At 35.4% G+C, this 12,800-nt stretch overlaps 1 protein-coding gene across 2 annotated transcripts; it reads left to right on the forward strand.

Annotated features, from left to right (window-relative positions):
* The first annotated feature begins 374 nt into the window (after positions 1-374).
* On the forward strand, positions 375-5,027 carry LOC306876855 (uncharacterized protein). Of its 2 annotated transcripts, none has more exons than XM_079428287.1 (10): positions 375-453; positions 2,188-2,217; positions 2,322-2,558; positions 2,749-3,084; positions 3,177-3,503; positions 3,675-3,779; positions 3,899-3,964; positions 4,157-4,228; positions 4,308-4,336; positions 4,512-5,027. In XM_079428287.1, the coding sequence occupies exons 1-10, from the start codon at positions 387-389 to the stop codon at positions 4,578-4,580; spliced, it is 1,338 nt and encodes a 445-aa protein (XP_079284413.1). In that variant the 5' UTR covers positions 375-386; the 3' UTR covers positions 4,581-5,027. The 2 variants fall into 2 exon arrangements, 1 of the variants encoding a protein (XP_079284413.1); XR_013784856.1 differs by having other exon boundaries at positions 378-453; positions 4,134-4,228.
* The last annotated feature ends 7,773 nt before the right edge of the window (positions 5,028-12,800 follow it).

A 12,800-nucleotide genomic window follows, 5' to 3' on the forward strand; every position in this document is an offset into this window, starting at 1 on the left:
CTGGAAATTAGCTAAACGTGCAAACCAGACAAGTCTAAAAACAATATTTGTTTTCACACATGCCTGATTTAACTGAAATAAGATAAACTATTTAACCAATAGATGTACAAACAGAAGATTTCAAAATACCTTTTTTCACTCTGAATAACATTTTGTAGGGTATCTGTTTATACTTCTAAATGTAATTTAACATGATAACACTGAAAAATGTATTAGCTTTATCTTGTACAGTATCTCTCCGCATGGACATTTTATTTAAAATTCATAAGCTGATTGTTTTCTATGACAGGCATATTTCTGAATATTGCACCGCCCAGTAAAAGCTGCTGGCTAGTTCTTTCTTTAAACTCTTGAGAGCGCATCACTGAGGCACTACAAGAAGAATCATGCCACTTACACCTATTCAAATCTTTATTCTGATGTGTGGATTTTGTTCCCGATTTCACGCTATCGGTGAGTCTCACTTTTTCCAAATGATCATGTCAAGAGAGAGATTATCCTGTAAAGATATTGTTTAATCCTTCCCTCTTTTGGTGTTTGTTGATTTTACTCTAAATTGATAAATTATAGAATTATTTAATAATGTTCAAGCCATTTGAAACATAAATAAATAAAAGGAATAAAAAACAATTTATGCAGTACACTAATCTGTAGTTTTCATGATCTCTATTGTAATAAAATTCAAATTAAGTGTCTGCTTGAAGACGCATATAACAGTCATTCTTGAAACATGGGACAAAACATGTCCAGCAATTGTAACTGCTATAAAGTAATTTTTTTTTTAAATATTTTCAATTGTAAATGTTATGGGGATTGATCATATAATCTATTTAACACAATTACCCCCTTCAATTTAATTTTATCATTATTATGTGAAATCTATGACACTTATTGTCTTCTCACTACATCTAAAACAGTGTGTCCACAGAGAAGGGTTCAATCATTCATATGCTTTAAAATGGATAAAAATGTTTTTAACGATAAAAAAGAGCTTGTTTTATCAAAACCAACACTTAATAATATCTCATGTCAACGCAAGGTTGTTTTTCAGTGACACATGCATGTTTCATAAGGTTTTAAAGTTTTGTCCCCACTTTTTGTCAACACCGTTGCATTCAAATGTAATAAAATCAAGGAATATCAGGGGCAGCTGTCACTCTAAAGGACCCCTCGCCACAGTCCTCCTCTGCAGACTACATCACTGTCAGACAGACTCTGGTCAGTTTTATAGTTTTAGAATATTTTAAATCCTAATGTTAATATTTCATGTGTCACAAGCATGATACGTCAACACCATCTTCCAATTTCTGAGGAAATTATTTGAACTATTTAGATAATTTTATTCTCCTGAAGCAGGTTCCATTAGCATCTAGTATCAACAGAAAAAATAAAATGGCTACTACATGAACTCCATTTGTTTTGTGAAAGAAAAATGTGTCAACATGTGTCAACACCGTCAGATGTCACCACATCAAGATTTTGTGTTCCAATAATATATCAAAATACTTAAATGTGACTCTTGAATAAAAGCTTTATAAACAATAACATACTCACTGCCTGTTGTGGTTGTTTTAACACAGTAATTGTTAAAAATACTACAAATTCAGGTTTTCGTCACCACCGTCAGATGCGTCAGTTCTGTCACCTCCGTCAGATGACTATTTTGATAATATTTCATTATGATATTTTCTATTTGTTGTGGAATTGTTGGTCGCATGTGAAAGTGTAATCTGTTTGCTAACATGAGAATGTGTTTTGAAATGTTAAAAACATCTTGAATGCTGCTAAAGATAAAGTTGAAATTATATTACACAGTCCAAGGTAAAAAAAAGCACATTTTGTTTAAAAAAGAGAAAAGTTGGGAGGTTGCATCAAAGCATAGCTCAGTACATATAAGATACATAAATGTAGTTTCATTTGTCTGAGTACAAAGTTTTATTTTTTTCAATTTTGCACCCTGTTTTGTCCCACTTCTCAAGAATGACTGTTTTATTCAAAACAAATGTTAACAAACTGAAATATGTCTGTGTCGGTGATTAACAATCACTATAGGGAGTCCAAAACAATGATTCATTTGAAAGCATGCAGCTTCTCTTTGTTAGAGTTGTTTTGGAAAATGCTAGCGAATACATTTGGTTTGTCCTGCAAAGTTTGTTATTTGTTGTAACTGTTACTCAATCTGTACAGAATATCTACCAGTTCAAACAGTTCAAAGAGGTTGGTTGAAATTTTGTATTCAACATTATTTTTTAAAGTGTCTTAAACTTAAGAAAAATCTATACAGTTTCTCACACTCGGTTCTAATTCTTCATCTCTCAAAGTTGTGCCTGGAACTGATGTATCTTTGCGATGTGACATGCCTCTCCTGTCTGAATCCTCCACATTGCACTGGGAGAAAGATGAAGAACAAATATCCAACACCACACTGATGTACAACAACTCTGCCTACATCATCTTACACACTGTTGATGAGCACAGTGAAGGGAAATATTACTGTAGATTGATGGAAGATGGAAGAGTAGAAACTGTTAGGATTCACACACTTAATGTCACTTCAGGTAAGTATATTTTTAATACTAATTCTAAATTGTATGCCAACATTTTATTGATCTATTTATTTTTCCATTAATAATTCTGCAGAAGTTTGTTCTTGTGTGTGTGTTTGCCTTTCACAAATATGTATAGAAATGTTTTAACTGAGATCGATGTATTTACTGAAATTCACCAGGTTACCTATTTTCTCCCCAGATTCATGCAATGGAAACGCTAAAATTCATCCCATTTACAGACAAATCTCCAGTAATAGTGATGTATTACTGATCTGCAAATCTAGCAGGAATTATGACAGCTTGAAGTGGACATGGGAGCCAAGGCCTAATTCACAGATTGATCTGATAGCCTTTGAAAAACGAAGACAAATTCAGTTAAAAGGACCAATTAAACCAGGCAGACATTCTTCAACCGAATACAATAGTCAAGCTTTAATCTTTCACATCTCACCTGTGAACTTCAATTACAGTGGAATATACAGATGCATTACAGATACTGGCATCGACACAGCAATAATACTACACACCATCAGAGGTTTGCAAACAAGTCAATCAATCAATCAAGGAATTATTGTTTTGTAAATGTGTTCAGTGCATTTAAAAAGTGACCCATGCCGTTTATTTCAGTCTCAGTGGAGCCCCCTGATGGTGTGCTGAGGAGTCATTCAGTGGTTCTTACCTGTGAAGTTTCTGAAGTAAATGGTTCAATGACGCTGGTCTGGCTTAGGATGGAGGGGAACAGAGGAGTTCTGGTCAAACAGCAAATTATGACTGAGAAAAATAACAAGTTACAACTCACAGTGAATCTATCCAGCTATGAAACAGACCCGATGAACTGGCAGTGTGCAGTTTTTACTGAGAGTACTCTCAGAGCTCTGGCCCCTCTAACTATCAGTCTTACCTCAACAACTACAAATGCTCCAAGCACAGCAATATCAACTGTAACAATCCAAGGTATTATCTTTTAACCATTAACATACAGTACATTTAACCTTCATACAAATTATAGGCTCACACTGCACATGAAAATGCTTATCTTCATACAATATGTTCATATTACAGAAAAATAAATAAAAATAAGTTAGTTACTTTGAACTCACTAATAAAGTCTCTATTTTCTTTCAGCAATCAACAAACATGCAAAGGCTACAGCATCCTGTGTTTTGGCTCTGTTTACTGGGATTCTGCTTGGTGCTCTCTTGTATTACTGTTACAGGAAACGAATGTCAAGTACAAAAATACTATCAGTTATTCATCTTTTCAAATTAGTCTCTTTTGTCTTTTAATAATCTTTTTACAGTGAATTCTTTCTTTCTTTCTTACTCTTGCTTTATTTGCAATCATTTCAGTGCACTCTGACCCTGAGGAGTCTGAACCAGTCTACATCAATATCAGCCAGATGAGGAATGACAGAGGTATTCAAATCAGCTAAATATAATTAGTTTCATATATCCATTAACTGCAAGAAAACTGCATTTTAATTTTATTGAAATGACTAAACACACATATATTGAAAATTGCACAAACCCCTAGCATCATACTGGTGACTTTTGTGCTCACAAGCTTTCCAAAAATGTTTTGAAGGTCTAGCTTTCTTCTTCCATTAGAGCGCAGCAGCACAATGGAAAACAGAGAAAATAGTCCTGAAATATACTGCAATATAAGAGGAAACAGATATGGTAAGACCTTTTTCCTTCAGGAATTGTGAAACATCATCTCATCTAAACATACTCTCTTAAATAACTTTTTTTTCTGCAGGAAAAACAAACATAAATAAAAGAGATGAGGTGAGTGCAGATGTTTGTTAAGATTACACATCTGTTACAATCCAAAAATTGTATTTTACATTTTTTTTTAATTTAATTAAGTAATGGAGTTAATTTATTGTGCTGCCAGATTTGATCGTCATTTTACCCCCAAATAGTTTATTTATTGCTGTTAATTTGTCTTGTCTTTCCACAGACAACAGTTACATCAGACAATGTAACATACGCAACCATTTATTTCAACAAATCCGGGTTCCAGACTTAGACATAACTCCCCAAAATTATTACGAGAACCCGGGGAAGAGAGAGGTTTGTCATTTGTTTATATGTAGTGTTTTATTTAAGCTTTGTGAACCTCAAACTATTGTATCATGGAGAAAGTATAACATTTTCTTTATTGAACAGCAGATGGCGCTGTCAGATTACATAAACTATCAGCTGAGTAGGTTTAGGAGTGTTTTGTGATCAAATACACCCAACTGCCTTCAGTAAACCACGATGAATGCTCATCTAACTGACTGAAACTGGATCATTGCATCCCTCAATTAATGTTGTGTTAACATTAAACTAAACTAAATTAAGTTTTAGTTAAATAAACTGAAGTGAATATTATTATGACTTTACATTTGTTATAGTATTATAGCCGCCTTCATTTAAGTGCAAGCATGCTGGTGAAATGGCCATTTGATGGCACTGTTTGAAAACATACTTGAAATATAATAATAATAAAAAAAGTACAAAAAAAAGAGTTATGCAGTTACACATCCTCTTCTCTCTCGCTCTCTCTGTCTGTCACTTTCCTCCTCCTGGAATCCACCCAGAACATGCAGCTTCAATGTACTTCAATCTAAAACACAAAAGTGTGAAAAAAAAGTAGTTTGAATAGGATGTCTTTATGGACAAGGGATAACACTCCTCACCAACTCAAGGTTGCTCTGCTTTGTATAAATGCGTGTCTTTATTTAAACGTGGGGGGATTTTAAAAAGCTTGTCAAGGTCTGCTAAGTAGAACCATTGAGTGATGAATTAGAGCATGACAGAATCCAAATGCACATAAATGATGTTCTGTGGGGAGGGGAAAGGCAGATGTTGACAGAATGGGCTGCGTTTAGGGAAAAAAAATAAGCAAGGTTAACACATGCTTTGACTCACATCTTTGTCTCCAAAATGTAGGCTTCAAATAATCCTATTTTATTAAGGTCCTGACCACATCGTGCAGTAAAGACTTATTACGAGAAGCACCATGAGTATGGTCAAGATGGGTAGACTCTTATCCAAAGTCTTACTTTCTACTACTGATAATCACAGCACCTTTTCTAGTTAAGCAAAGCTTTTCTGCTCAACTTAATCTCCTTGACTTTGAATTAATATGTTCAGTTTCATAAAATCGCTTTACTCTGTCCATCACTTCAGACACTTCAGCTGTTTCTGCCACCACACACACACAGAAAAGAAATAATACTTAATGCAAACATGCAAGTAAGATATGGTGCCTTTGGTGATCCTGCATTCACTATTTTAAGCCATGGTAAACTACACACCATCACCATACAAAAACATACTGTTTCCATAATGCTGAGCAACAACCACAAGTACACAAATCTGACGTTTTTCTCTGTGGTCTAACCCATCTGCAAATGCCCTAGAATTACATAACCTGCTGTATATCAGACTCACATAATGTTACAAAATGCTGCACCACCTAAATCCCAATTCTTGAAGCAGGAGTAGGAATAGATTAACAAACAAAAAACATTACTAACAGTAGTTCAGACGGATATTTTAGTGGCTCATTTTTTATGCAAGCTCACATTTTCCATCCACAACTGACAAATATGGTTATGGATGAAGGAGAACATGCAAATGTCAGAATGTAGATTGTGAGGATGAAATCAAGAATAATATCCATAATGTAACCCTCAATACACATTCGAGAGTGAGTTATATATTGGGTACATCTCCTTATAAAGTGCTGAAATGTATAACTGTACTGTATATATCACTATATAATGTCTCAGCTCACAAAATTCTACAATATTAATGCTGATTTGAGCCAAAATTACTTAATTTAGCATCTCAATGTGAACATTAAATATATTAAATCAATAAAAAGTAGTATTCTTTATTGCCGACCCTGCTGAATCCAGTTTAGACCAGCATGAATTTACAAGCTGGTTAGATGCTGGTGTAACTTGTGAACCAGTACAGCCATGCTGTTCACCAAAAAACAATACTGGTTAAACCTTGGTTTTCACATACTGGGAGATTGCTGGTGAAGCTATTTGAGAAGCTTGGTAGGGACACCAACATACCAGTATCCAAAAAACAAAATATTACAACATACGCTTAGCATAACAATGTGTATTTGTCAGGAATTTAATGACAGAATATGAAAAACTGATATTCAGAAATTCGAAGCAAGTCACAAACTAGATTCTCAACAGCCGAAGAGGGATTTAGCAGTGCTTTACCGTTTGCATACGGCTGATAAGGTATGCCTTGGGATGTCTATGGCACCAGATGTCTGTTGTCTGGGTTTCTCACGTGCAGATACATTCCTGGGGCATGCATCTTGAGTATGTTGGAGGAAATGTGTCCTTGTGAATCTATTATTCTTTTGTAATAGAACAAGAGGCCTGTCGCTAAACGGCTGTTGTTGCAGAGAACGAGCCTTTATTGTTGAAGCTTCGCTAATATGCTAATTAACGAGTGCAAAGAGAGTGGAAAACAAGTATGAATAGAGAGAACCGTACCTGATCTACGAGTTTAATCAGACGCGGTGCAGCATTTTATTAGTGTAAATAATGTCATGCTGCATTTCAGCTGGTTTTTACGGCCACATAATATTCACACGCCGGCTATATAAATACACATATAAAATGGTGAGTTTCAGGGGGAAAAACACAGTGTTTGAGCACGCAGTGAAGTGTAGCTCGCTGGCAGACAGTGAAAGAGTGAATGAGAGCACAGGGGATGCTGGGATACCGGGACTCGAGGCTGATGCATTATGATGGACATGTCGCTGACTCTGTCTGCCCCCAATGAAAGGGGGCTTCCAGGAACAGCACACTCCCTTTGGAAAAGAGAAAGAGAGATGCTCCTGATAGTACATTCAGCTTCACTCCCTATTCCTGTAAGATGGAAAGGTGGGTTGCATCCGAAATCACATACTTCCTTACTACTGTATATAGCAGGAAAAACAGTAAGTGAAAAGAGTAGTGTGTCTGAATTAAAGTGTGTCTTTACTATCCCATGAGGCCTCGGGAGAAGATATGACAACAACAACTTGACAAATGCAGTGCATCCAGATTAAATTCATACCGCACACAATCATATTTTATAGAACATACTTTTTATCGGTCGTGAAATAATTACATATTCAAAAAAAGTACCTACTCAAAGAGTGTGTAATTTTGGATGCAGCCCTAGTGAAATAATTTCTAGGATTCCTCCATCAAAATCTTAATGTTAAACAAGGAATGGTAGTTTCACAGCAGCACTAAAGGGCATGTTTGCTCTAATGTCTAGTGTTACTGAACATGAAAGGTCAAAGAGGCTATTGTGACATTTCATTAGCAGTTCTGTTATTAGCATTCAGGATTTTAGGAACTAAGGTGGACTAGTGTGTCATTTGAAGAAAATGCTGCACTATGCTATGTATGTATACATTCAGACCAGGTGTTTCTTAATGAATAACCAGTTTCGACGTTCTTAATGACACAATTTGACATTCTTAAAGTGCCCAGATTATGGGTAATGAAAGGTTAATATTTTGGTTTTGGGAGTCCCCAACAACAGGTTGACATGCATGCAAGTTCAAAAAACACTTTAATTTTCTTATAATATGCATGTATTTTCACCTTATTTGCTCAACTACTCCCAAACTCCTCCTTTGCGTGATGCTAATCTGCAGTGATTGGTCGATTTCATTTAAAGCGTTGTTTGTGATCTTTTAACACTCCAGAAGCAGCACCTAGTGGCAAAGAATGAATAAGCATTTTCATTCAGACCAATGCTAAAAAATCCAAGTTTTCCCAGGTCTGCGTTTGCAACAAGTGGGTGGGCAATATGCTAATGCTTCATGTTGACGTCAACATGAAACGGCTTGGGATTCGTTTTAAAAACGACTCGTTTCAATGATTCAGAGTCGACTCTTTCTTTTGAGAGAAAATAACTTTATACACGGTGCACTTTCAGATTTAAACTTTGCAGGATGTTTTACACACTGCATAAAAGGTAATTTTCAAAAATCCATAATAGGGGCACTTTAAGACTTCATTTTGAGCCAAACATCACCTTGAGATAATGAGAATCATACAGTAACGAAGTACACAAGGTCACTGAAAATGTGAACACATATTTTAAAGATTCAGATATCATCATGTCCATATTTAGAGACTAATGCCTGATATCCAACAGATTCAATAGCAGCAGTGTTAGTGAGACGCAGACAGACTAGCTCTCCCTGAGTAGCGGTTAAGCTAGGACACAGCGGGGTCGATGGCGTGCAGACTCCAGCACTGCAACACAAGTGTGAATAGCCTAGTGAGCCTATTGTGTAACGGGGGCTCTGAGCTGCAGTCTCAAACATGGCAGGACATACACACACACACATTAGCCCTGCTACTCGAATTCCTGCTGTGAGTCAGGAAGTGCATTGCACACTCACTTTGAGTTCATTACAGAGGAAGCAGCTGAAGTACTCTTACTGTATATGCTAATTACTTAGGGTTTGCTCAGAATATACCGTACTAGACTTTTTGTTTATTTTGCTGTATTATGTGTCTTTATGCATGGAATAAATAGATGTGCTTGTGAAAATATGCAGTATACAGCAAAGTATGCACAAAATACTATATCCCACAATGCTCGTAACTTCACCTTTCATTTCAAGAGTGCAAATGAAACAGAAGTGAGTTCGGACACAAATTTGAACATCTTAGATGTTATTATTTTAACAGAATCTATTCAAAATAGGATTAAAAATGAAAAAATAACATTTATTTTGAAGATAAACGAATGGCACTCTACTCACTTTAAAAATGCAAATCAAATAAAAAATGCAATAAGAGGTCATTGTGAAAACAACAGTTTTGAACGGTATATTCTTGCATATATGAATGCATACTGTGCCGTATTTTATTTGTATTAGTAAAAATGTATTATCATATTTAATATTATTATTAATATTATTATATTATTATTCTGTAGTATGTTAATTTTCCATTCCAGACATAGCCTTATTGAAAGTAAGGTTTATTTATTTATTTTATTTACATATATATTTTTTTTTATTTTTACAGAAATGTAAATGTATACTATTACGGTAAATATATTTTTTTTTAACAAAATATATTTTTAACTACACTGGATGATACCTTGTAAGCCAGTGTTACGCTATTGACACTGGATGTTAAAAATTGATATCTGATAAACCATAATAGAGCCATTTTAAATAATTTCAGCCAAAAAGAGAGACCATGATTATGATGAGCATAACCTAGTCTAGTGTTAATATTGCTTTCTTCAATTCTAGTTTACTCTATTATGAGCTCTCTTGTGGCGACAAAGGCTCATTCACTGTGCAGATAAAGCACTGGACAGAAAATCCTGTGCTAATTTTAGAGTCACTTCTCATCTTCCACATTTGCACTTTAATTTTAATTTAATGAGTTCATTTCCCTCAATATCCAGCCCTTTATGAAAAATATTTGCATATGGTCATCAATTATTTCAAATGTGATTTCCATAATCTTTGAGGGTGATTTTGCATTCATGTTACTTGAAAAACCAATCTGGCTACAACATTTATACGCATTTCCTCTTCAAATGTAATGTCTGTTTTTCACAGCTACTAGCTTTGCTCTGTTTTGAGTTGTTTTACGGTTCAATGACTGCAAAATATTTGCCTGCTGGACACAGCTGTAGTTAAGCAAAGGCTGGTGTTCAGATTCCAAAGTGAAAGCGTGCTCCTCATGGCTGCTGTCTCTCTAGTGTCCTGCCACTGAGGCTGTTATAATGATCGACTGTCAAACTGATGACGCAGCTTACCGGCATCTCAAGAGGTGGAAATGAATATTTAATGCCCTCTGCTATGTGGCCGCATTGTGGAATGGAACTGTTTGCTGTTAAGTGTTACAGGCCTATTATGTGTCATAAGGTGCAGGACTCTCTCTCCTCATTGTGTTCTCGTCTCCCCGGAGAATTTCTTTCTTTTCCTCCTCCTATCAATCTGAGCATCCTATATGTGCCTTCAACATCTCCGAATGTCCCATTCGTCTGGCAGATCTGTGATTGATTGTTCTTTTCTTTGTTCCTTCCTTCTCTGCACACCATCTCCTTTCTTACGCTTGCTTGTTGATAAATGTTCAACATTTCGCTGTTTCTTTCTCTTACCTTCTTTCTCTCCCTTAATCTATCCTCTCATCCTTAGCTTCTTTTCTCTCATCGATGATTCCTGTTTGCCTTGTTTAATCTGTCTGGACATTTCTCCTCCTCTCCCTCTCTCTCCGTAATGGATTTTTCTCTGTCGGTAGGGCCTCTGTTACTCCTGAAGAGACTGCAGAAGACATGCTCTGTGGAAATGACTGGAAATTGATTTTCAGTGCAGGCTTGAGCACAGCCAGCTATTAAACGGGAACAGGATCCCTCATTAACATGAAACCTGAGGAAGTTAATGTGGAGCGAACTCTGCACGAGCAGGCAAAGGCGAGCTGCTCTGCTCGGCGTGATTGCAGAATATTGTGTTTGTGGCGCTGAGAGTGAGTTTAGTACGTCTGCTCGTGTTGAGCGGTTTGTGTCTGAACGAGAAGCTTTTACGCAAGAATTTACCTTCTGTGGGGTCTGAGAGAGCCCACGGCATTTTAACAGCTCATAAGTATCAGCTTGACACTTCATGGCTTTTCCTAATCGTATGAGAAATTATTAGACAAAATTATAACTTAAAGGGATAGTTCACCTTAAAATTAACACCATCATGTCAACCTGAACCTTTATCTCTTCCTTTTTTCTGCATAACAACCGAAGATATTTTGAAAAATGCTGGTAACTTGTTTTGGTTACCATTAACTTCCAAAAATTGCAAAATATCTTCTGTTATGTTCCACAGAAGAAAGTACACGTTTGGAATGACAAGAGGATAAATAAATGATGACATAATTTTAACATCTGGGTGAATTATCCCTTTAATATTCATTGCACATCCTCAATGGAAAACTGATCAACAGAAACAGAAACATCAATATACGGTAGTACATAACATTTCTGGGAAGTCTATATTTTGATATAACACAAGTTTTTAAACAGTTTTTAAAGTTGTTGAAGTTAATGTGTACATTAATGAAATTTTGCATAATAAATAAAAATTTTTACATTCACCAAATTGGGTAATACATGAGATTAATTCTGATAATTTAATTTAATTTAATTTAGTCAAAATATCTCAGACACACTTTAAATTTAGCATAATAAAAATATTTTTAGTTAATACTTCAGAAATTTTATAATTTCAGTGCAAAAGGAATTTTTTTATTAAATTAAATTATTTTTTTTTAAATACAATTATTAAATATTTTTGTCTTTACAATACCAAAAATAATGTTTTACACATAAATGTTTTAATTTATTAAATCACATAATTGCCTTTATATGTGGGTCTCTCACAAGGGGACATCATATATGAATTTAAAACCCCTGATACAAATTTTATATTATATTACATTTTTACATTTTATTAACATATAATTATATTTTATTATATTATTATATTATATTATATATATATACATCTTATAATAATATTTGTCTAGGTTTTGATTAGTTCAGCAAATCATACAGTAATAAAAGTATTTACAAAAGAAAATAAATGATAATATGCCATTATTATTGTCACACATACAGCACTGATGTAGAGTGTTAGGGTTAGAGAAAGCATGAGTGTTAGAGAAAGCAGTGTTAGAGTGTTATTTTATTAGTGTTAGAGAAAGCATGAGTGTGCTTCCTTGTTTTTGTGCGTTTATCAAATAACTAACCCTCTCTGTAATTTGATTTGGCCAAAGAAAAGCATCTGCATCGAGAGAGGCAGATAGAGAGAGTGGTCAAGTGAGAGATATGGAGAGACTACACAGAAGCATTTATAATTGGCACTGTTCCCACATCTGATAACACACAGCCTGAATCAACAATAACAAACATAATGGCTTTCTGTGCGCCATTATTCTCGCCATCGTCTGAATTACATGCGATCGGCCCCTTCCCCTTCTTTCCCTCTTCCTCATGTACCTAATTTGTGTTTTTTTCTTTAATTTCGTGCCTAGCGGCTGAGTCATGATTAGGCTGTGGTGAGGCTATTGTTAGCTGCAGGAGGGGTGCATGTACCACGCTGCTGTCTCCATGCCAACACACACTTCACGGCTACAACAAGCAGCCAGGAGATCACTGTAGATGGTTTCTGATGCTGAACCTCAGGGGCCTCCAACCCCCTCGC

Source organism: Barbus barbus (genome assembly GCF_936440315.1).
Source record: "Barbus barbus genome assembly, chromosome: 11".
Taxonomy (NCBI): Eukaryota; Metazoa; Chordata; class Actinopteri; order Cypriniformes; family Cyprinidae; genus Barbus; species Barbus barbus.